The 24,700-nt window shown below is 42.4% G+C and overlaps 3 protein-coding genes across 3 annotated transcripts in view; 1 reads left to right on the top strand and 2 right to left on the bottom strand.

The window, feature by feature from the left end:
• sv2a (synaptic vesicle glycoprotein 2A) overlaps window positions 1-14,200 on the bottom strand; it is a 36,082-nt gene extending 21,882 nt beyond the window's left edge. The window contains exon 1 of the mRNA XM_014989836.2: window positions 13,883-14,200. The gene's annotated coding sequence lies outside the window, so the exon portion shown is untranslated. The remainder of the gene's footprint in view (window positions 1-13,882) is intronic.
• A 2,669-nt stretch (window positions 14,201-16,869) lies between these two features.
• On the top strand, window positions 16,870-21,076 carry LOC148154895 (uncharacterized). Its single transcript, XM_088013705.1, has 2 exons — window positions 16,870-17,524; window positions 20,265-21,076. Exons 1-2 carry the CDS (start codon window positions 17,442-17,444, stop codon window positions 20,599-20,601), a joined length of 420 nt encoding a protein of 139 aa, XP_087869831.1. The 5' UTR covers window positions 16,870-17,441; the 3' UTR covers window positions 20,602-21,076.
• Window positions 21,070-24,700, bottom strand: part of mtmr11 (myotubularin related protein 11) — a 34,469-nt gene continuing 30,838 nt past the window's right edge. The window contains exon 17 of the mRNA XM_014989834.2: window positions 21,070-22,899. Coding sequence (XP_014845320.2) covers window positions 22,477-22,899 — 423 coding nt within the window. The 3' untranslated portion in view covers window positions 21,070-22,476. The remainder of the gene's footprint in view (window positions 22,900-24,700) is intronic.

Genomic DNA, 24,700 nt, shown 5'->3' with positions numbered 1-24,700 from the left:
CGAGAATTTCCTCTGTTCCAGTTGATAATGTGTCCATTAAGCCTGTAGTGATATGTCACTGTTAGGCTTCCGTAGCTAGGAGCAGATGCAGGAGCATGCGCTGTTCATGTAGAGTTGTATTGTTCCAGTGTGGCACGGACAGCAAATAAAGCGGAGTTATACCAGCTACACAAGGTGACCACTTTGAGTCCTTCCTCGGGATAGCTGTACATGACATGGTGTCAGAAGTGGCCGACAGGACGCCTACTGTGTGAGATATGGCAAAGTTCGGACCACCAGAACCCTTCGACTTCTCCCGCCCAGCGGACTGGCCCATGTGGCGCCGTCGCTTCGACCGCTTCAGAGTAGCAGCGAAACTGGACAGAGAGAGCAGCGAAGTTCAAGTTAACACGCTTCTCTATGCCCTGGGAAGAGAGGCAGAGGCTATTTATGACTCTTTTGTGTATGAGAGGGAAAACAACGAAGAAGAGGTAGAGGAAGGAACCGTAGAGACTCATCCTGAGCTGGACTATACGACGGTAATGGCGAAATTTAGCGACCATTTCGTGCCTAAAAGGAACATTATTCACGACAGAGCTTGCTTTCATAAGAGAGTGCAGAAAGCCGGAGAGCCAGTCGAAGCATTCCTTAGAAGTTTATACGAGCTAGCACAATATTGTGAGTTCGGAGGCACCAAAGACGAACAAATTCGTGACAGGATAGTGATAGGCATTTTGGACCGAGACGTTTCCCAAAAATTGCAGCTGGAGGCAGACCTCACACTTGAACGAGCTATTCAAATAGCACGCCAAAGCGAACAAATCAAACAGCAAAGAGCAAGTTTGTGTGTGGAACATGCTGTGGACGGAATGAGTCAAGGAAGACGGCATTTTCACACTAAAAAGAGCAACTGCGATGCACAATGGCGGAGAAAACCGGAGCTGGGTGAGTCCAAACATATCGCTACATGCCCTCGCTGTAATAGACAACATGGGAAAACACAGTTATGCCCAGCTAAGAATAAGAGGTGCCGGAAATGCAATAAAACTGGACACTTTGAAGTTGTCTGCAAAACAAAGATGCTAAAGGAGGTGACAGTGGTGTCTGACGATCCAGCGGAGAGGGACAACATGTTTTTTCTTGGAGCGGTAACTAATACCAAGCCAGTTATAATTGAGCAGCCAGATTCGGAAAATGAGTGGCTTGTAGAGTTGCCTGTAAACGGCTGTTCCGTCCGATTTAAGATCGACACAGGTGCAGACATTACGGTGATGTCGCTGACTGCATTTAACGGACTACCAAAGAGCCCAAGATTAGTCACAGCAAGCAAAATGCCACTCGTCACCAGCCCTGGAGGCGAAGTCCACTGTGTGGGCAAGTTTCTGGCCACAAGTCAATTTAAAGGACAGACATACCGGTTCTGGGTCACTGTCATAAGGGGACCATATGCACACAACCTGTTGGGAGGTAGTGTTGCTAGGAGGATGGGTTTGGTCAGAAGGATCAACAATATAAACACAGACCTCCTAGGGGATGTCTTTGGGGACATTGGCCTGCTTAAGTGTGACCCTGTCAAAATAGAACTGAAGGCAGACGCGGAGCCCTACAGCCTGACAACTCCGCGCCGTGTCCCATTTCCCCTTCTTTCGAAGGTTGAAACTGAACTGAAGCGTATGCTGGATTTGGGCATTATAGAAGAGGTTACTGAGCCCACTGATTGGTGCGCCCCGATGGTTCCCGTTGAAAAGAAAAACAGAGACCAAGTAAGAATCTGTGTGGATCTGAAACGCTTAAACAAAGCAGTAAAACGAGAGCGCTACATTTTACCAACTTTGGAGGATATTGCTCCAAAGTTGGCGGGGGCTAAGGTGTTTTCCACCTTGGACGCCTCATGTGGATTTTGGCAGATCCCTCTGGATTCAAAGAGTAGAAGGCTAACAACATTTATAACCCCCATCGGTAGGTTCTGCTTCAGACGACTGCCATTTGGAATCACATCAGCTCCGGAAATATTTCAAAGACGGTTATCCACGCTGCTGAGTGACCATGAAGGTGTTGTTGTAGTAATGGATGACATTCTCGTTTATGGACGCACTAAGGAGGAACACGATAATCACCTGAATGCAGTTCTGAGGACTATCAAGAACAGTGGCTTGAAGTTGAACAAAGCAAAGTGTCATTTCAGCAAATCTGAAACTCGGTACTTCGGTCACATCATCAGTGCCGAAGGCATCAAGCCTGACCCGACCAAGGTAACAGCCATCACACAGATGCAGAGTCCCACAAATGTGGAGGAGCTCCGTCAGATTCTGGGTCTGATTAATTATGTGGGAAGATTTTTGCCAGGCCTCTCCACCAAGCTACACCCAATCACCAGTCTCTTAAGGAGAGAGAACAAGTGGGTATGGAACGACGCACAAGAACAGGCGTTTGTCGCTGTTAAAGCCATGCTCGTGTCAGCCCCAGCTCTTACATATTATGATGCAAATCGGAAAACTGTCATCAGCGCAGATGCAAGCAGCTACGGCTTAGGGGCAGCGCTACTACAAGAACACGAGGACGGTTTAAGGCCAGTGGCATTCTGTTCCCGCACGCTGTCGGATGCTGAGAGAAGATACTCCCAAATCGAGAAAGAGTGTTTGGCAGGGGTGTGGGCGTGTGAGCGATTTGCACGCTACGTTCAGGGAATGGACAGTTTCCTTCTGCAAACAGACCACAAACCACTTGTCCCACTCATAAATACTTATGACTTGGACAAAGCCCCTCCAAGGTGCCAGAGACTACTGATGCGCCTTTTAAGGTTCAATGTGGAAGCAGAACACGTCCCAGGCAAGCAGTTGGTGGTGGCCGATACTCTATCCAGGAGGCCGCAGAGATGCACGAGTGATGAGACCACAGACCAAGTAGTACAAGCACATATTGAGTCAGTTGTAACAAATGCACCAGTCTCATCTCAAAGACTCTCTAAGATCCGCGTAGGCACTCAGCACGATCACGAATTGCAGCAGATTATAGGTTTCATCAGGAACGGATGGCCGCCCAAAACAGCCATGAATCCATCTCTTCATCGTTATTATTCTGCAAGAGCACATCTCTCAGAAACAGATGGATTAGTGTTGTATCAGGACCGACTGGTGATACCTATTGCCCAGAGGGCTGAGGTGCTCTCAGATCTACATAAAGGGCACCAAGGACTAACACGATGCCGGGCACGTGCTAGAATGGCAGTGTGGTGGCCGAGCATCAGTGCTGACATTAAACAGACAGTGTCATCATGCAATTTTTGCATAGAAAACAAACCAACCCAAAGACACGAACCTCTCCTGACTTCTACCCTACCAGAGGGCCCCTGGCAGCGCATTGCTGCAGACCTGTGTGAGTTTGAGAGATGGAATTATCTCATTGTAACTGATTATTACTCCAGAGACATCGAAATAGCTCGCTTGTCTTCTATGGCTAGTCGTGTTGTCATTAGTCGACTCAAGAGCATGTTCGCGAGGTGGGGAATTCCACTGGAACTGGTCAGTGACAATGCTACTCAGTTCACATCTACTGAGTTCCAGGACTTCACCAGAGAGTATGGATTTGTGCACACGACCTCCAGTCCCCATTACCCCCAGGCGAATGGTGCTGCTGAACGAGCAGTTCAGACTGCTAAGAACATCTTGAAGCAGCCTGACCCCCATTTGGCTCTGATGTGCTACAGAGCAACCCCTAGTACTGTTACAGGTGTGAGTCCTGCACTACTAATGACAGGAAGAGAGCTTAGAACTACGCTTCCGATGCTGGAGAGCAAGTTGCAAGCTGCTCCCGTGGACAAGAAACTGGTTCAGCAAAAAGATGACCAGGCAAAGTCAGCGTATAGGTTCTTCCACGACCGTCATCATTCTGCACAACCACTTCCCACGCTACAACCAGGACAGAATGTCAGAATAAGATTGGATGGCGAAAAAGGTTGGAAAACCCCAGCTAAAGTCATTGCCAAATGCGAAGAGCCACGGTCTTACATGGTGGAAACAGAGCATGGAACTGTGCTACGACGGAATCGGAGACACCTGCAAGCCGTCCCACAGCCCACCGATCGACCAGATCAGCTACAGTCACCTGATTCTCCAGTGGAACCGACCAGCAGCTTTCCACCCCAGGACAGTTCTGACTCCACGGCCAGAAGCCCGGTTCAGAGGCTGCTGCACCCAGAGGTGGAGCGTCCTACTTCACTCGATGGTTCCCAGGTTACATCCAGAGGAAGAGTGGTCAGAATTCCTCTGAGATATAGAGACACTTAGTGACTCAAAGCCCTTTACTTCACCTGTTTGGTTCAGGAATTTAGGTGTGAAACTTATAGAGTTCAGAAATGTATTAAGTTCATTCTAATTTTGAGTTTTCAAGGAAAAAAAAAACAACATTGTTGCTTGTTGCAGTTTGTTTTTTTTAGAAGAGTCATTTGATACAAGCTAAAAAAAAAAAAAAAAAAAAAAAAAAAGGGGGGGGAGAGAAAAGAAGCAAATTGAAATTTTGAAAGAGCACTGGAACTTTGTAAGCATAAAGACAATTCTTAAGTTTGTTTTGTAGAGTTGGTAGGAACAGCAACTGTTGAGGGCAGAATAATCCCTACGTTGCTGCGGACTGAGGGCAGTCTACCCCAACGTCCTAGTGTTCAGAGATGCCGTTTCTAATTTGTTAAAGATTTCTGCAAAGTATCCATGTAAGGGTTAAGAAAGCATTTCGTTGCTGGAAGGGGGAGATGTAGTGATATGTCACTGTTAGGCTTCCGTAGCTAGGAGCAGATGCAGGAGCATGCGCTGTTCATGTAGAGTTGTATTGTTCCAGTGTGGCACGGACAGCAAATAAAGCGGAGTTATACCAGCTACACAAGGTGACCACTTTGAGTCCTTCCTCGGGATAGCTGTACATGACAAAGCCTCTCAAAACCAAGGAAAAGATCAGAACTGCATTCAGATGCCTCATACAACAAACTATGGTAGCATAAAACTGTGTATAGTAGCAATCAGTAATATGATACAACCCAGTAAGTTTTGGACTGTACCAGAAGACAACATGGTACAACTTAGTATGCAATAAAAATTAGATGGTGTGAGTTTAAATGGTATGATAGCCTGCAATGAGAATGTTTATGTGAGGAACTAAGTGTGAGATGCAACGTTTTGTAGGGCAACTTTATAAAGTGACACTAAAACAGCCAGCTGTAACTAGACTCTGGGGTTATGATGCAGGTATGATGGCAGAGTGGTAAAGCATGGTCAGATGCAACAAAACGATTAGGTATGACAGGATACAGCCTACTTCTCTTCTTACCTGAAACAATATATTTAGTTCATCAACAACCACCACATTTTGCAAAAGACAAAACTAACTTTTTATATCAGTTACCATGAATCCTGCACTAATGGAGGCAGTAAATGTATCTATAACCTTCAGAAACTGGAAAAGATTATTCAAGTGGAGCCCAGAGCTGGTGGTGGGCTTTGGGTTTAAAGTCACTGACTGGACGAAAATATAAAGAAAAACCTTTATGCACCGAATCAGAAAGCTATGACTTTAATCTGCAGCATTTTGCTCTGATGTCAGAAAGAAGCTCTGGAGATTCCCATCTGCTTCTAAAGAAGTCATAACCAGACGACAGAACCTTCAGCCCATTCACCGCGTCTGAATCTCTGCGTCTCATTTTATCCTTCAGCATTACAACAGCTACATTTACTGCATGTCTTTTATCTCCTAGAATAGGTTTCTCCCTCTTTATCAGGTGTTGGTGCCTCTGATGGAAGCAGGATATTTTACTTCAGGGACATAAACGATCCATTTAGCGGCAGGCAGCTTTTGGCAGGGAAACGGCCGGGCACCAGAGAAGACGGATGGAGAGAGAAGAAACTAATAAAAGAGCTAAAACACAACACCATTAACATCCGATGGCTTACAGCACCAAACACATCCACTCTATAAAATACACTCAGCTCAATTTGTTTAAGGCATACGAGCAAAATGATGCAAACACAGACATTTTGTTGGTGTTTTCTTCTTTATCATATTAATATTTATAACAGCCTAGCTGTGTGTTTGGTTCACCTCAGATTGACCTCGTTGTGAATACAGTGGAGTCCCGTTATCTTCAGGGGTCAGAGGCAACAGAATGCTTATTTAAAGTCACTTTTTTAGCTTTATCATTATTATTTGTTATTTAGCAGCAACAACATAAAGAATTTTGCAGCAGAGGATATCTTAAAAACAGTACTGTAGCTTTGTTCATTTTTTATCTTTGAAATCTCTTCAAGTTTTCAATGTGAGGAGATTTTAGATTTTGTTCCATCTCAAAAGACTTTGTGTGTTTTTTTATCTTAACTGTGCTTCATCAACTTTAAGTGAACATATTGTTTTGCTCTCCATCTGCTCAGTTTCCCCGTCGTATTCCAGTGTGTTTTGGTTATTTACATACCTTATAATCTTTCTTCAGTAATGCTTGGATTCCCTTATGCTGCCACTTTATTCAGTTCTGCATAGTTTTCATCCAGCCTCCTGTTTTTCCACACCTGCCTCTCATGTCATCCATTTACAGTGTGTCTGTGTGTGTGTGTGTGTGTGTGTGTGTGTGTGGTGATTCCTTTTCTAGCTGCAGATGGCTGGTAATGTCATGCAGCGCAGGATTCATTTCTCACATGCAGAGATGTTTTTTTTTCTCCCGATCAGAAATGCTGCAGCTTATAACTGAAGCTGAAGCTATTTTTCAGGAACACCCTCTAAAAAAAAGAAGATACAGACATTTCTAGTGATTTATGTGGCTCAGGGATTACTTCAGAAGTCGTGATCATAAATGCATCGTTCCCCCTGACAGCTCAGCGATGTGAGAATCAGTAAAATCTGTCTGCTCCTTCTCCGGCCTCAGTATCTCAGATACTTCTTAAGAACATTTAAAATGTTACATAAAACTTCTTCTGTTTGGAAATCTCAATCACACCCAGCGCCTCCAGCAGACTCATTAAACAAACACCCACGCCTACAATAAACAGTCCACTAGAGGAAATTATGCAGCTGGACGCTCTTTTCATATCAACGCTCAAAAGAGGGAGCAGCTGAAAATCATACAACTGGAGCATGTAAGTTTAAAGCTTTATGTTTACTGCTTGTCATCATTTCGGTTCTGTTGGAGTCAGAATGTGAAGGACGGAGCAGCCGACCCACCTGAAACCAACACCTGTCTGATTTCTTCTGTTTTAGCTTTTTTCTAACGCAAAAAAATGTTTCAGATCATCAAACAAATTTTAATATCACACAAAGATAACCTGAGAAAATACAAATCCACATTTCAAATGATTATTTTAATTTCAAAGGTGAATAATCAACACAAACTGACCCTTAAATGTAATTTCCTCCTAGACCTCATAACTGATTGTGCCGATCTTGGCAGGAACAACTTCCATTCATTTTGATATCTTTGCAGAATTGCTGTAATTCATATTTTAAAATGTAAAGAACCTGATAAAGGTCATTCCACAGCATTTCACTCAGATGTCTGTTATTTCTTCTGTTACATTTTTTCCTTCACCTTGTCCATCTTATCCAAAATCTTTTCTCTGCTCTGAACACCGAGTATATTATTTATTTAAAATTTTAACCCATTGAGAATACAACGATTTCAAGGGAGTCCTGGTCAAGAGGCACCAACAAATACAACACAAAAGAAAAGGTCAAGCCGTAAAAAACAGTCATTGAATTTGTCTCGAGAACGTTTAGTTTGGATGGAAAAACACAAATGAGATTTATTCAGTCAATTTCAAAGTTTCTTGTTCCAAGAACAGGGAGCAGAATGAATGAAAGCTTCTTACCCAATTCAGACAGAAAGGAGCAGCAAATTGTGTGAGCGAAAAGTATACAAGTCAACATTTCTTTATTTTCAGTATCAGGAGTCTAAGTAAATAAAAACTAACTCCTGCTGATGTTGAGTGAGCGATTCTTTCAGTTCCTTCAATAATTCATGGCTCTTCTCTGGCCGAAGGCACAGCGGTCTGAGCATCGACTCGACCTCCCCCCGCGCTGATGCATTGTTGCAATAAAGCAGCCTCGCTCCAGTTCACGCTCTCTCATCTGCACAAAGTCACACAGCTCTTCCAGCTGCATCACGTCCAACCCAGAGCTGCACACACCGGCGACCATTGGCTGTTTTCAGCTCAACCAGGCCAGAGCTCCACCTCAACACGCAGGTCTCCTCTGGGAGGCTCTGCATCCACGGAGGCCGCAAGTCGGATAGCAACACCATGTCAAACAGCGTGACGTCAGGCCCTGCATCCATTTTGGCTTTGGTCTCTGCTAAACGGGCTGAACGGCAGTCAGACGGAGCCAAGCTGAGGGAAGCATGTAAACGTTGTGAGGGATAAATGGACTGCATTTGCCATCTTCTCATTCAGGTCTAACAGAGAAATGTCTCCACAAGCTCATTACCTTTGGAACTGTAGTGCAGCTAATTGTTTATCTATCATTCTGCTGAGAACCTATACATCACAAAAGGCAGAGATGCATTTCAGTAATGAAGCATTTTTACACCAATTTCCAGCAGGAGAGGAACTGGAACTGAAAGCTGCTGGTTCTGTAGCAGGACAGCCACGATGCAGACATCGTCAGACCTCTGGATTCACTCAGCAGTTTAGTTAATGAGGACACCTCCTCCTGCAGATGTTTACACCTACCGTGTCCTCCATGCACATCTACAATGAGCAGCACAAGCATTTATACCCCTTCAACTGCTCCACTTTCTTTTAAGCTAACAAAAAGCCCCTCTAGTCAAGTCACAGTCGCAAAATCTTCTGCAGAAATTCTACTGGAAGTCTTTTTGTGACTTTTCACACTTGAAGAGGATGCTTTATGCAAAATTCACAATCTGCACATTTTTGTACTTCCAATTGGGTTTCTACTGATTCTAAAAACAACCCAGCAGTTAAAGAAACCAAAACTTCCAGCCAGTTTTCGTAATAAATTAATGTTTTTTGGTGTCTGGAAAATGAGCCATTTCAAAACCTCCAGAATATAACATCACAAATAAGCAAGTACTGCTCAATCACCTAGCAACGCAAGCTAACAGCATGGTCAGGGTAATGTGCAGACCTCCATTTTGGTCTCCTCTAAGCCACTCCTCCAGTAAGAGTAACTATTATTTATCATATCAACAGTTTCTCCCACCTGAGCTGCTGATCTCTTCTGTTTTAACCTAAAGTCAATTCAAAGTACTCGACCAAAACAGAACCAAATTTAGCTTGGAGAGATCAGCAGGTCAATCTGCCTCCACAAACCTCACTAGCTGAGTTTGTAGTTTAGCCTAAAGAAACAGAGGTTCAGTTCCTGCAACAGGACTAAATTCTTTGTGACAGTCAGAAACCTCCTGCAGGGATTTAAAAAGGTGATTATAAAACCTGTGAAAGCCTAACTCATGATGCACAGATCAGCATGCCGTCTGCAGACACTGCAGCCCGGCGCTCTGAGAGCAACGAGCGCAGCGTCGTTTCCATGGTCGTGTGATTCCAGATCTGCTCATCGTTCTGTTTGCATCATGTTCATTCAGAAGAAAAAACAAGTTCAGATGAGCAGATTTATAATTCACTGCCAAAGTACAGAAAATGTTTATCTATTGACCTTTTTATTTTTAAATCAGGGTCAAATCATTATAAACATGGAAACAGTCAAGCATAACACAAAGTATTCATCTTTTAATAACCAAGCTTTAATAATAACTAGAACCACGTGTGTCCAGAGGTTTTTACTGAAAAGCTGCACCACATTCAGCTTTTATTAAATGTATTAAAATTGAGTAAATGTAGCAAACATTTTGGAAGAAAGTGACCCAAAACCTGCAGCAGGGCATTTATCGTACCATTTATCATTATCATGATAAATTTCTTGTCATAAGGATTATGATTTATCGTTGTCACCATAAATTCCACTTAATGGCGTTTAAAACTTCCCAGAACTGTCCTTGTTGTCGAGACTGACGATGGATTGTTGAATGAAAGCATCAATAAATACTAGGAAATGTAAAAATACAGTTACTATGTGCAACTTAGTGATACAAACACACTTATTTATGTGACTGGTGTCCTAAAGAAGTGTACTATGGTTGGGAATGTTTTCAAGTGAGTCATTTGTGTCTGTGGGGCTGTAAATGCTGTGACACAAAGTTACAGTCACATAAAAAAGGAGTAATATGTTGTTCTTGTCATCACTTTTATCCTTATCACAATAGTATCGCAAAGTATCATGAAAAACTTTGGAAATGGGAACAAATTTATTAAATCAAGCAAAAAATTTAAAAACTAGATGCCTTTCTTTTCCTACAGCAAACAGGCAAAATCCTTTTGGATCTATGATCAAAAGGATCTTTCCTACAAAAAACTGGACTACTTTATTTGCTTGATTTTAGTTTTATTTTTATTTTCTTGGCCTGTGAGAACTTTTGAATCAGCGATTTGGACACCCCTGATCCCTGATGTTTCATCAAACATCCCCCTGCCATCCTGAACCAGAGGACAGCATGAAGTCACCTCTGGCAGAAATAAGATGCACTGTGAGTTATTTATGGTGCGCTCCACTCTAATTGCTGCTCCAACCCTCTTTCATCTGCAGCTGACAGAAAAAGGCCATTGATTATTCCTCTGCCTTGCAGCAGAGCAGAGACATGGCGGGTGTGAGGTCCAAACAGATGTCTCCACAAGTGCAAATGAGGCAGTTCGATCCGTAAAAGCCACCTTGATGTTCACAGAGCGGCGCTGATGGCTGAGCGTCGCCGCGCTCCACCGTGTTTTAAGATGTTCTGCTACTGTATCTGACTCGGAGAGGGGAGCTGGAACGTAACGGGATAATCTCAGGACAGACGGGAGCGCGGTCCAATCAGCAGGGCAGCAGGCAGAAAATAGGAACACCAAACAAAGATGCTGCTGCTGCTGCAGCTGCTGCTCGTTGTCAATGGAAATACTGTGCTGCAGGCCGGGCCAGGGGCCAGGGGCCACAGAGTCAACATTGATCATTAAATGAGCTTAAATCTGGGTTGTTTGGGTTTTTTAACGTGTCGAATAAGAAAACAAAACAATCAGCACAAGCTCAGTTTAATGGATTTTAGCAAAATCAAAGTTCTTCTCACAACATCCACCAAAACTAGTTTGACAAAATTAATGCAGCTTCAGTGTGAACAAAGTCCAGAGAAAAACGAAGATGACAGAAGGATGAATCTGAACTGGAGCTGCTAGTTTCTGGGTAGAAAACTCATCTTCATTTTGTTCCATATCAATATTATGAATTTTCTCAAAGGGCCATTTGTGCCAAAATGTATTGATAAAACACATTAACAAATTTTCCACAATTAAAATCACTGATTTTGTGGGACTAAATTAGAAATATTTGCAAAAATCATTTGCATACCTATATATGAGGGTAAATGTGACTTTTTCTTACTTGCCGTATCGGTCATAGATGATATGACCGAGCTGTGGAAGAAAGAAATACTTCCACCTGGGTTCAACTTAACTTAAACCCAGTGTTTTCGACCATTTTTGAGAAAAAGTTATAAGAAATTGAAATTATACATTACCGTGAAAAAGTGCAAGCTTCTCGTGATTTTATGTTAATTTCCATGATCACAGAATTGCAAACAGCTGGAGGAACTGATTGATGTAATTTGGCAGTAAGAAGATAAAAACTGCTTTGATTTGAGTGATAATATTTAATCAAACAACGATTATCTCTGGAGTCCAGCAGGACACATAAAAACTACGTGGGACGGATTTGGCCTCAGGTTTGTGAAGAAGCTCATTCATGTGTGATTTTAATTTCAGTTCTTATTTAATGGAAACAGCAACTGCAAACTTAAGTTGTTTTTTTATATTATCAGAATATGGACAAAGCTTTGCACACATTTGTAATGGAAACGCAGCTACTGAGGAGCTTAAATGCTGGTGAGCTGATTGCTGCACAGAGAACCAGAGGCTGATTGGTAACAGGCTGCAGCTGAGAGACGAAACCAAAGACGGAGGAGGGAGAGAGAGAAACACAAGGGAGGAGCAACAAACTGGAGAAAAATGAATCCAAGTGAAATTAATAACTAAACAAACAATAAATAAAAGACACACTAAGCTGAGTAAAACAGAACAAGGATAACTAAATTAAAATAAGAATAACTGAACTAGCAGAGGAAATAAACACAGATAAAGAAAAAATATGAAAATAAGTAATTAATACAGGGAAAAAAGAAGCAAAGAGTCCAAATAACCTGACAGGAGGAACCTGAAGTACCTGGTGAGAAGTCGGCTTCACACAGCAGATCCTCATCCAGCTCAGGTCACTTCTTTAATCATAATACTGTAAACAAACCTGGAGTCTAAATGATTCAATAAAAAAAGAAAACCCAGAAGCTGCAGCAGCTGCAAAATTAGTTTTTAACTCCAGTTTCCTTCCAGAGCACAAAGACAAATAGGCTGAGTTCATTAGATGCTCTGCTTCAATGCCAGGTTGGATTGGACATATATTGGTCCTGGATTGGTTCTTTATTGGTCCTGTATTGGTTCTTTATTGGTCCTGTATTGGTTCTTTATTGGTCCTGTATTGGCCATATATTGACTCTATGTTGACACTAATTTGGCTCTGTATTTTACTGCAGGACAGACAAATTGTCCTGATCTGAGTGTCCTAGTAAAACAGCAAGTCTTTCATTTGCACCACTCTGACCTCTGACCTTTAGGATCTTCTCTGGACATGAGTGAGGAGACAGTCCATCCAAATGGGCCAACTGGTTTATTTGGGTTTTTAATGTTCAGTTTTCCATGTTGCTGAAAATCGACACTGAATTCTGCGACGGCAGTTCAGTGAGAAATAAAAACGAATACAATGAGTCTCCTGTGAGAGCATGAGGGGAAACACCCAAACTGTTCAACGGATCAGGAGGGGACCAAATGAACACATGAACTGAAAACAAACAAACTGGGCTGGAGCTCTTTAATCTGGTTCCTGAGGAAGAATAAAACCTATTTTCAGTCCCACATTCTGCTTGGTGACGGGTCGCTGCAGCGTCTCATCCCACAGGCCGACTGAGCTGCAGGATGGCTGCCACACAGCGACACAACACATCACACATGCAAAGTTGTAAAATGCATCTCATGGTAACGGTGGAGCATGAATTAATCAGCCAGCAGCGCTGAGGATGCACTCTGCCTCACATCATAAACAAACCAGAGCAAGGTCCAACTGCAGCGCAGGATCCGAGCAGAGCAAACAGAAAGACCCGAAAATACACCGGAAAAAAAGAAAAACTGCTCATCACTCGTTCTCCATCTTATCCTCCCCGCTGGGTTTCCACAAGGTCATTTTTGCACACGACGCAGGACACCTCCAAGGATGCACATTTACAACCTCCTTCATGATTCACAGCAGATAAAACCACAGATAACCAGGCAGGCTGTGGGGATTTCATCTGAGAGGAGAAACGAGGCGGAATCTAGAAACGAGGCGGAGAGGAGAGAGGCAAGGGCACCGGAGCCGAAACCAGCGCTAATTAGCAGACATGGTTTAGAAATCTGGAGCTGCGGGTTAGCGCTGCTTAAAACCGCTAAACAGAACACAATGTGATCTGTGAGAAGGATGGAAGATGCTGGTTCTCTGAAGGAACCAGAACAGAACGCAGCTGGCAACAAAATGCCCCCAGAAACACATTTCAAACCGATTTCTAGCTTCATTTACCATTTATTATCAACTATCATCATTTAAGGGCTTTAGGGTCATCGAAGAACCATTTTTATCAGGAGGCTGTCAGTTCTGTGAAATGGTCACAGAACCGATTATAAACGGACGCAGAGCAAGAAAAGCCGTAGGGAAAAGGTGGAGGGGGGAGGGGAGATGTTGGATTAAATAATCTTACCTTTGGGATGAGGAGGTCAGCGCATTTTAGGGCGACTGGGATGATATCGGCGCAGGGAGTCACCCGGATCCTTCAGCAGAAAGAGGCTCCTGTGATGGCTCCTGACGTAGTGACAGGGGAGCTGCTCACTCCTCCCCCTCCCGCCCGCTTCCCTTTCTACTACACAGCATCCTTCCTGCATGGACACACACACACACATACACACCCTCCTCTCCTCCTGCTCGCTCCCATCCTGGTTTCAGCGACAAACCAGAATCGAGCAGAGCGGCCGGATGTGTGAAGACGCTTCTTTTCTTTCCCAGCCTGGTTGGTTCAACCAATAAAGAGTCCAGCTCTTATTATTCAGACAAATGAAGAGACTCCAGGCTTCAGCTGCAAATGTTTGGTGATGCAATAAGCGAGGCTCCCCTGGCACGTGTCTGGGCTCGTGCCTGTAATTGGCTCCGTTAGAGATCAAAGAGACCTGATGTTAAAACGGAAAACCTTTTAATTATAAGGAGGTGATGAAGAGGAGCCGGATGTCTTCCTCCGTGACTCCTGACGATCGATACCTGCAGCAAAATCACAATATATATTTTTTCATAGGTTTTTTGTGACCAAATTGTTTGTAAAAATGGACAAAAATAATATCTATTTTGTTGATTGATTGATTTACATCTGTAATACAAATAAAAATGAATAAAAAATATCCCAGATTTATTTATTTATGTTTTATTACGTTCTTAATATAAATGTAAAAAAATCAATACTACTCCAGAAACATATACTTATTTTTTTTTTCATTTATGTATTTATTGCTTCTTTTGCATTTATTGAAAATGCACATCTGACTTTGGAAAATCCAGGCAATAAGGAGGTAATCAACAGTTTTTATTTTTTGCCTTTGTCAACCAAACAAAACAAACATCTACACAAATATGTTGACAGAAAAATACATAAGAATGCAGAACATGTAGAAAACACCTTTTGGTTTTCTAACTGGTCCAGCCTGAAGTCAGTGAACCATAATTACAAAAGAAACTATTATAATATTGCAAACAACACAAGCTGTTGCAGTAAATGTCACCAAAAGCCTCTTTAGTCAGTTCCACACCAGTTCCCTCAGGTGGTTCTGGTTCTGGTTCTCCTGCTCATAACAGATAATTTGATCAGTAACAATCAATGGAGAAGAACTGCTGAAAGCTTTGATCAGATCGGATCTGATTGGACTGCTGCTGGTGATGATGTGTGAGGTCATGACCCGTCAGAGCGCTGATGATGAGGCCGATTTACCTGCAGGACGTGATCAATCATTCATAAAGTAACTTCACCACCTGCACTTTGCGTCTATTCTCTGCTTTATGCTGAATTCTAAGAGCAAGTTTGTTGTTTTCAGTCAGCCTTTCATTCTGGCACACACACGCACGCACACACACACACACACACACACACGCACGCACGCACACACACACACACACGTAAAGTGATGTGATGGTTTATATTCCTCAAAACACATCAGAGGAGAGTTGGTTTAGTTCAAAGTTTATTTTATAAGCATATATGGAGAAGTAAAACATGACTTTGGCAAATAATTATTCAGGCTTTTTTCCTTTTGGTTTTTGATGCAGCTGGAAGGATTTTTATTCTTCCTGTTTTACTTTCAGACAGTTGTAGTGATGCATAACCATGGCAACAAGGCCAAAAGTTTTGGGTATCAAGATTTTGCTTGGATTTGGGTTTTGTTGCTGTTTTTAGTCAGCAGTTATTCTGAAGGTCATCTTTGTCTTTCTTTCCTCTTGTTGAACTTTGACCTCTTAGCTTCATGCCGTTGCTTTTTGAGATCTTTTAGCCTACGTTGTGTCTATGCAAGTTATTTCTGTAGTTAGCAGAACTCTGGCTGCTGCTGGTGGAAATGAACAAAACCAAATCGCCATTGAGGTTACATTTATTTTTTTATTTTTTCTTTACAAGTAAATAATTGTAAAACAGAACAAACATGTAAACAATTACTTACAGCACACTTCCCTGCCAGCATGCCTAGGTGGGCCCCATGTGGGGAAAAGGAGGGCAGACCATATGGGTCCCATATGGGTTTGTCCCCGGGTTCCACGATGGCCCCACATGGGTTTGCCCATGTAGGGCCAGAGCCCACATGGGCCCTACATGGACCCTAGATGGTGGTGGCCCACATGGGTTTGTCCATGTGGGCTGTGGCCCTACATGGACAAACCCATGTGGGACCCATATATCAGCCCTCCTTTCCCCCACATGGGTCCCACTTAGGCATGCTGACTGGGTTATAGTTCTGTTTAATAAAATACTTTGTAACATCTAATCTACAGGTTGGTGACTCATTATCAGCATCTGGGTTCAGTGAATTTTCATTGTTCTGGTTTATTTTCATGGAGTGATTCTCTGTATTACAGCAGCTTCCTGTTTAGCTGCCCTTTCACGCTCACCATCGTGTCTCACTTTAATTTCCTGTACAAAGTAACCCAATCAGACCCAGTTTAACAATGAGAGCTTCCGTCAGCTCTTATCTGCAGCTGTGGACGTTGTGATGAAGCAGCAGCTCTTCATCACTCCGCTGCGCAGTGAGGTTTTCACTGAGTCGGAGGTTTTCTGGTCCTTTAAAGGCTCCGACACAGAGAAGAAGAAACGTTTGACAAACTAACTCGCTTTAAATTTACTTTCAGTTTGTATTTTGTCGCCATCTAGTGGCCAGATTAGAGAAAGCGCTAATAATTGGCTGGAGTCTGTTAGGGATCAGATTTAATCTTTCTCCTCTCTTACTCTTCCGATCCCCATTTAATTCACATTTTATCCGACACTTTATTTATGTTCTGAATATTAATAACTATAGTTACAAATGTTACGTTAGTGCACAAATTTCTTTCCCCTTAAATTACTCCAGAATTATTTAGCAAAACTAAATAAGCTGAAGTTTTAAAAATTTTTATATATTTATTTAATAAATTTTTTTTAGGGATTTTTAGATTCAATCTCAGTGTAATATGTTACACTAAAGAGCCGGGATCAGCTTTAGTTGAAGAAAAAAAATGGTTTGACTAAAATGTGCGCAGCTGTGAAAAATTAGACTAAAATATCTTAAGTAAAAAAAAGAAAAAGAAAAAAAGGCACATGAGGGTCTTTGTGTATTTTATGGACTTCCTGCTGCTCTTTGAGCTCATTGGTAAAAGAGACGCGTGATGCAACTGAAGCACCTCAGTTTTGCCCCCTCCCCCTGCTGTTGCTGAGGAAGAGGAGGAGCAGGAGGAAGAGGAGGAGGAGGAGGAGGAAGACGCCAGAAGAAAGTGTTGAGGCGCCAGAGAGGTCGAGAAAGAAAGCGGCGCTTTGTGTTCCTCTCCTGAAATACCAGCAGATGATGATGAAGATGAGCGCACATCCTCTTCATCCCTGTCAGTGGAAACATTAGGAAGGGGAGGGGGGGGCGGATCGGGTCGTTTCCTCCTCAGGAAGGGGGGGCGCCGCCGTGCGTCCTCATTTAAAGAGGCTCGGCGCTGTTTTTGTCCAACATGACGCTCGTCGGAAAGCAGCTCGCTGGATTCTGGATGTTACCATGAGAGCAACCGGCATGGATCTGCTGTGGAGGATCCTCACTGCGCTCAGCTTCGACTGCTTCAAAGACTCATCTTCATCACGGTGAGACCCCCAACCCATCATCATCATCAGTAATCCACCTGATTTTTCTTTGAATTCGGGCTGAAATGGCCGGAACCATCCAGCTGGCTGCAGCTGGTGGGCGTTTGCAGCTAAAAACAAAACAAACAAAAAACCAGTTTCTGGTCGCTTCCAGTGCTCGCTCATATTTTTAGTCCCAAATATGGATATTCAGCCTCTTGTTCCGTTTTTTAAAGATAATCCTTTATTGCGTAACTCTGTCCACCTCATGCAAAGAGCTTTAAATGACCATATTTCACTGCTTAAAAATAACCATTGAACCGTTTAAATGTCAGCACAGGACGTGGAAAATGATTCACTTCTAAACACTAAGAGGAAATATGGCACCCACTTCTCAGCTGCAGTGACAACAGGTTTCCTAAGTCAGGGGATGCTCTCATTTTCTCCAGCTCTGCATCATGGAGCCACTTTCTGTCCCTAAATTGAATCAAATCTTAAGTTACGACCTGCATTATGCAGAAATCCAGCCAGAAATGTTCACATTTAGCCTTAATCCTGCACAGAAGCAATGACCCAGAATGTTCAGATGTTGTTTCTAACAGGTTGCAGCCTTTCATAGAAGAAACATCCAGGCCCACACCTAAACACATAGAACTGTCAACAGTCTGTTTAGGGTTGTGCAATCTGCCTTTAACTCCACCCAGACTGGCCTAATTTCAGGTCTGACCAGTTAGGTTTTAACCAAATCAAACATGATGGGTCACGTTCAGCGCTGGAGAAAAGTCACCATCACCTGCAGGCTAATTCTATGATTCAACGTCCTTTTCTGCAAGACGACATCGACCAAAATGTTAGAGGCATTTAAATATGAGAGAAGACACATTCAGCTCACTTCAAGGATTCTGTTGGTTACTGATAAAATTTACAACACTTCTCATCGTCCAAATGGATTTATTCTGTTTTAAAGCGGAGAATCAGTTCTGCACCGGAAATCTTCAAATGACTCTAAATTTGTATCAAGAAATTAAAAGGTATCATAGTCGTTTCAGCAGCCCGCTGTAAAGTTAACTTATGCATCAAAAATCAATTTTTGATCAATCAGAATATCTGATGTCTATTGAAAATGCAGGAACACATTTGCTCCCAGAGTTACCTTGGCTTACACCAAGTGAACCTGTTATTCTGGAAAACTGAGATGGAAAACCTGGTTCTGCTCAGCAGTTCCTGCCTGGTCGTCTCAAACATTTCCAGATGTTTGGTATCAGTGATGAGGCGACATCAGCAGGTGAACTGCTGCAGCAAACTCCCATCTCTGTAGATAAATGCAATCGTTACTTAAAGGATGATATATTTAGATATCACTATCTGTAAAATATTTCCTAATTTATCTCTAGTAATGTCCTTAAAGACGTACGTCTGAGACTTCAACAACTCATCCTTGATATTATGACTGTAAAGGACTGAAGCACAGAAACGTAAAGCTGTGTGTGATAACAGCTTTGGGGAGTCTGTGCAAAACTTTTCCATGTTAAATCGTGAGCATTTAGTTACATGAGACATTAAATATGATGACACTGTAAACAGATGATATGAAGCTTTGTTTTTATATTAATGTGGCAGGAACAACACACATTAACTAACATTGCTGCAAATGTGCCAGAATTTTCCTTCTGGCTTTTTCATCTGTTATTATTGGATCAATTTAAAATTTGTTTTGCTGAAAAGAAACAAAAGGTTATAAAAACTCAGGAAAGTTAAAGTGAACTTAACTCTACATATTTGGTCAAATATAAGCAACACAAAACAAAACAATCTACAATATAATTATTGTAAAAATTACAGAATGCCATTAAAATAAATTTAATGCATCAAGATGGCAAAACACAAGTGGTCGCATGGTAAGATTAGGAGAGCGTTCCTATTATTCAAAATGATAAATTTGATGTTATGAACCAGTTTTTTTTTTTAATAGACAATATGTGTTAAGAGCTCTGATTGGCTGGGGGATCAGAGTTTCTTCTTGATGTAGAATAATAGCGGTCCAATAACAGAGCCTAGAGGAACCCCACATAACCCAGGTTAATGGCTAAGGGAAACAAAATACTATTTTATCTAAATAAGATTTAAACATTTTGTGGAAAAATAGAATGAAAGAATGTTGCAATAAAGTTGGAAAAACAAATAGAGGCCATCATTCAGTCAGTCAGGGTAAAGGAACAAAACAAATATAGATGGGTTTGGGAATCAAGCATTTGTGAGGTTTTTATGATATTTTTATCCACTGCATAGCCATTTAATACCTTAAAAACACATAATAAAATCCTGAAAATGACCCAGAATGAGCAGGAAACCATAATAAGGTAAAATTTCATCTCACTTCCAGCTAAATGAATTCCAGGCACACATTGATTTTCATAATCTGTTAATAACAGAAAACATTTTACCTCACATTGACTCCCAGCTGGAATAAACCAGCTCTGAAACCATCACATTTAAGTACAAAGATGAAATTTTAGGTTAAGTGATGGTAACTGGGTTATTCAGGCCTAAAACCTCAAGACTTTAAAACAAAAAAATATTTTAAATAACAGTCCATAATAACCTTCAAAAAGCTGATTCTTATGTTCTGAGAAAACAGCTGAATTAAACTTTAACTGTTGATCATTTATATCAGCAGGCCATCTGAAATGAGATCGTTATGGGACTGAGGATACATCCCTGAGGGACTCCATGAATGAGTGTTAATCCCGTCTCTCCCCAGGTCTCCTGCTAAGCTCAGCTCCAGCCAGGCTGGCAGCTTGGAGAGCAGCTCCCTGACAGGCTCCCTGTCGCTGGGGCCTGACCTGCCACACTGTCAGTGCTGCATCACCTACGAGGTGCGGCTCAAGCGCCTCTCGTGCGGACACCTCTTCTGCAGCCCCTGCTGCGACCAGATCGTCAACATGGCCTTTGAGGACATCGAGGGTCTGTCCGAGTACCCCTGCCCAATGTGCAAGTCCATCCGGCAGCTGGGCGGCCTGGCCCCGTCTTCCTCTGGGTACTTCTACGGGCCCTGCGGGATCCTGCAGGAGCCGTGCACCGGGAGTCGGTGGGGGTGAAAGTCTTTCCTCACATGCTGGACTTCAGATTTCCTCAGCTCTGAATGCACTGCCTCTGCCATTAAGCTCACTTTGGACTAAAGTCAGTCATTCCACATTATGTTGTCTGTCTTGCTTGTTTTTTTTATGGTAACCTGCTGAAACGAATGAGAATGCTCAGTAAGTACCAGGATGCATTTCCAGAGACGGGTGGAAAGATCAGCACAATGAAAGTGGAAGAACGCGTTCATTTCATCCCAAAGTGTTCAACGAAACGCCTTGTGAGTCGTTCCTGGAGCCGTCACAGGAGCTGAAGTGGAAGTTTACTGTCAGTATTCACCTTTTTCATTTGCACATGAACTCTTAAAGCGGTTTTATCCTGCGTGTCGGTTTTTAATCCTGATTTTACTGTAAAGGCGCCATGCTACTTTAAAGTGTTCCAGATCATTTTGTACGTATTTATTTTGTTAAAAAATAAAGTTCGTGAGCCTGTGTACGACAACGTGTTTATTCGGGGAAATTCATGTTTTCATGAGCAGAAATGAGAAACACTTTGTTCATCACAAGCAAAACATGCTGGTACAAAAAACCAAAAATAATATTTACATCTGGCAAATTTTAAACAACGTCCGTACCAAAAACTTTAAATAACAGATGAAAACAGCAGCAGGGGTGAAACTTTCCAGGACAGGAGCAACACGTTTCTAGGGAAGACGAACAGGTTGGCAAGCTGAGAGCTTTTGTGTTGATGAATATTTACAGTAATTAACTGAGGTACCGTCCGGCAGGAGATCAGGACTGGTGGCTGTTATCCTGCTTTCAAATTAAGGAACTTTTTTTTTTTATTAGTGGAACGTTTCCGACTTCAAATTGAAACAAGCAGAAAAATTAAAATGTAAACAAAGCTTCCCTTTGCTCCCAATACTGGCCTCCTATTAGAAAAACACTAACCTGATCAGAAATGACTCCTTTCCACATGTTACATCTAGAATTGCTAATTAACACTCAGAACTATATAACCAACATCTTTCAGTATGAAGTTCCATAATTTTCCAGACAAATTTACAAGATTAGCCTCCAAATACTTGTGCAATCATCTAGTTTTATCTGGATGAGCGAGGCAGCTGATTCAGATGTCTTAAAGGGATATTTCACTGCTTTTTTTTACCGTCTGATGTAATGTTGATGTATGAAACCTAGAATGAACCAGGCTGGAACTCAAAACCAGAAAATACTTACAAAAAATAGCAGTAAAGTGATCAAGATGAATTGTGGCAAATGAAAGATAAAGGACGCAATTTAAATATAAAAATTCAGACTTCAGTTTTAGAAAAAGGAAAAAGTCCTGGAGGCAGATTTCTACAACATGATGCGACAAGAGAAGCTAAATCGGACTCTTCTGGCTGTGAGACTGTCCGAGCTGTGCCTGCAGACACATTTAATACTGTGGAGTGAAAGTAGGCCCCGTTGCTGCAGCGGCGGAGGGATACGAGACCAAAAATAGATCCCATGTCCTAAATTCCTCATTGAAGCCGGAGGTTGGAGCACCGGCGGCTTTCAGAAACCGTCGACAGAAAAATCTGTTTGCATATTGAGTAATCACACAGCGTAGAGGTTGACAGTACTGAACAGGTCCGGTCCGGTCCAGCAGCCTCCCAGTTCATCTGAGCAGTGTGGGAACAGAACCGAGTCACTTTGAAGATAAACCGCCGGCCGTTCCTCGGCTTCATTTCTTGGTCTTTTTTTGCATTTCTGTTGAGTCTGATTTCATTTTAAAGAAAAAGTAGAAAATGGATGTTTGTCTGTACAGAACACAGCAGAGTTCTTCTTCCAGGCCCGTTGTCACCCATAACGGGACCACATGGGCCTCATACTGGTTTCACAGGCTCCTGGACCTCAGGAAGTGAGCGACGAGCCGTTGCTTTTAGGCAGCTTGGTGGCGCCGGGCGGCGGATGGTAGCGAGGGTCCGACCGCGTTTCTGCTACCGCCGAGTGTCCGAACAGGAAGGAGTGTTTGGGGCCGTCCCTGGTGGGCCTGGGGGGCGGCGCTGAGGCAGAGGGGGGGCCCCTGGAGGTGTGCTGGTTGGTGGAGGTAGGCGGGGGGGTGGATTTGGGCCGGAGCGCCGAGTAAAGGAAGGTGCTGTTGTTGGTGCTCTGGTTCAGGTTGGTGTCGGGTCGCCGGGGGTCGGAGGTCACGGTGAGCGAGTCGGGAGCAGCGCGGGGGGAGAGCTGGGCCAGCTGGTCCCGGAGCTGCTGCACCTCCTGGGCCAGACGGTCCACCGGGTGGGGCCGGTTGGCCGACACCGGGTGGGAGAAGGCCTGAGAACAGAGAGAGGGTCATTCCCTCCCGATACCCCAAAATAAAACCAATTTATTACAGGATCTGTAATAAACTAATAGCATTTTAATCGAAAACCATACATTGATAACATTTTCAATTCAAAAACACATTTTGCAGCTAAATTACAGCTCAACAGCAAAGATATTTACTGTTTTTAATCTGTTTTTTAAATTATTCAACCATCAGATTGGTGCAAAGTTCAGTTTTCCTGTGAACCGCTGATCATTCATGGAACTTTATTATAAATGTGAACTGTGGACACTGACGTTAGCATTGGGGTCGTCTGTCCTGCTGCTATTTTAGGCTGGAAAAGCTTTGCTAGCTTTCCCAGCGCCCATCAGATCATTTTCTGAAGCAGACATTAACCCCCAGAGGGCTCAGAGAAGCAGCTTTGTTGTTCATCGCTGCCGTTAGCAGATGTAGCTTGTGTGTCAGATTCATGTGTGCACCAGAAACGTGAATAAAAAGGTTCCAGCATAGAACTGAATACTAATGCACATCATATTTTAGATTATTACGTGTAATTTGTTCCTCCTTTTGATATTTATGCTCTGCTTGTTGTTGGATTGACACAAAAAAATGGGATAAAACACTGAGATTGGTTTGATTCTGCAAAGAACAGCAACAAAAATAATCTGCATTAAATCCAGGGTGAAAAAACTAAAATATTAGTTTAGATTAAGATCACTGAGGAGCTCCAATAGTCGATTCACTGCAGGTTTCTATGGACAGCAGAGATCTGAGTTTATCATTTCAGGCCTGAAACAGCTGCTTTAAATTCTTCACCCTCACCACACAGGTCATATTAATTACCACGGCTCCCATATTTATGTATAGAAATGCTGCATGCATCAGTGCAGCTGGATAAAAATAACAGTGTGTAGCACCAGCAGACAGTCAGAGCAGCTTTTCACACCCACCAGGCTTTTTTCATTGCAAACCCAACAAAGACAATGACTGATTTCACCCTGATAAAGGAAAACGTCAGACGCCTGCAGCATTAGCAGATTACATGATTAGCTTCTCTTGCTAATTATTAGTAAGCAGTTCAGGAGCATCGTCGTTCGGTTTGCTCCAATCAAGACAAATAATTTTTTTTTTAAAATTTGGTTGGCAATAAACAAAGAACCTTTGAAAATTTATGAAATTTCTTTTATCTTATAGAGCTCAACCTCTAAAAAAGTGAAAAGTTCCTTTTCTTTTTTATTTCTGTGAGATTTAAACATAAAAATTATTTTACTCAAACAGACTGAAAACAGAACTTTACAGGTTCTAGGGCAAAATTTTCTGTTCAGAAAGAAAAACGAAACAAAAAGGAGGTCATGGATTTTATGAATTTAATGGATAAATGAGAATGATTTTCAAATCTCTTCATTTTCAAAATCATTTCTTTTGTAAAAAAAATCCTGTTGCATATTTTTATGTTTTTGAATCAGAGCTAAAGGTGCTAGACCAGAGTTTAGACGTTTCCAGGCTTTACCTCCTTTTCAGTGGATTAGCTGGGAGTTTTCAGAGTGATGTTATTAAACCACTTCATCCTGTGAATCCTCCAGAACCTAAACTTAACACACACAGACCATTCAGTCTATTTGTCGTGTCACTGATGATTTGTGTTCCTCTCATAACTTCAGGAACATCTATAAAAGGCTCCAAAACGTTTCATAATCACTTCCTGTAACATGAAGTGGATCCCTCTGCAGTTTAATAGCTTCCCTCTGCAGCTTGTGTGCAGTAGGCGACGGCATCCGCCCACATGGCCCTGGACTATTCTTATCATCG

Source organism: Poecilia mexicana, unplaced genomic scaffold (assembly GCF_051168715.1).
Source record: "Poecilia mexicana isolate PSO_F unplaced genomic scaffold, ASM5116871v1 scaffold_16, whole genome shotgun sequence".
Lineage (NCBI taxonomy): Eukaryota > Metazoa > Chordata > Actinopteri > Cyprinodontiformes > Poeciliidae > Poecilia > Poecilia mexicana.
This window is presented reverse-complemented; position numbering and strand designations above follow the sequence as displayed.

Coding starts and splice junctions, on each gene's coding strand:
- LOC148154895 (XM_088013705.1), top strand. CDS start 17,442: ATGAGAGCAACCGGCATGGATCTGCTGTGGAGGATCCTCACTGCGCTC. Junction 17,525..20,264: donor AAAGACTCATCTTCATCACG/GTGAGACCCCCA, acceptor GTCTCTCCCCAG/GTCTCCTGCTAAGCTCAGCT.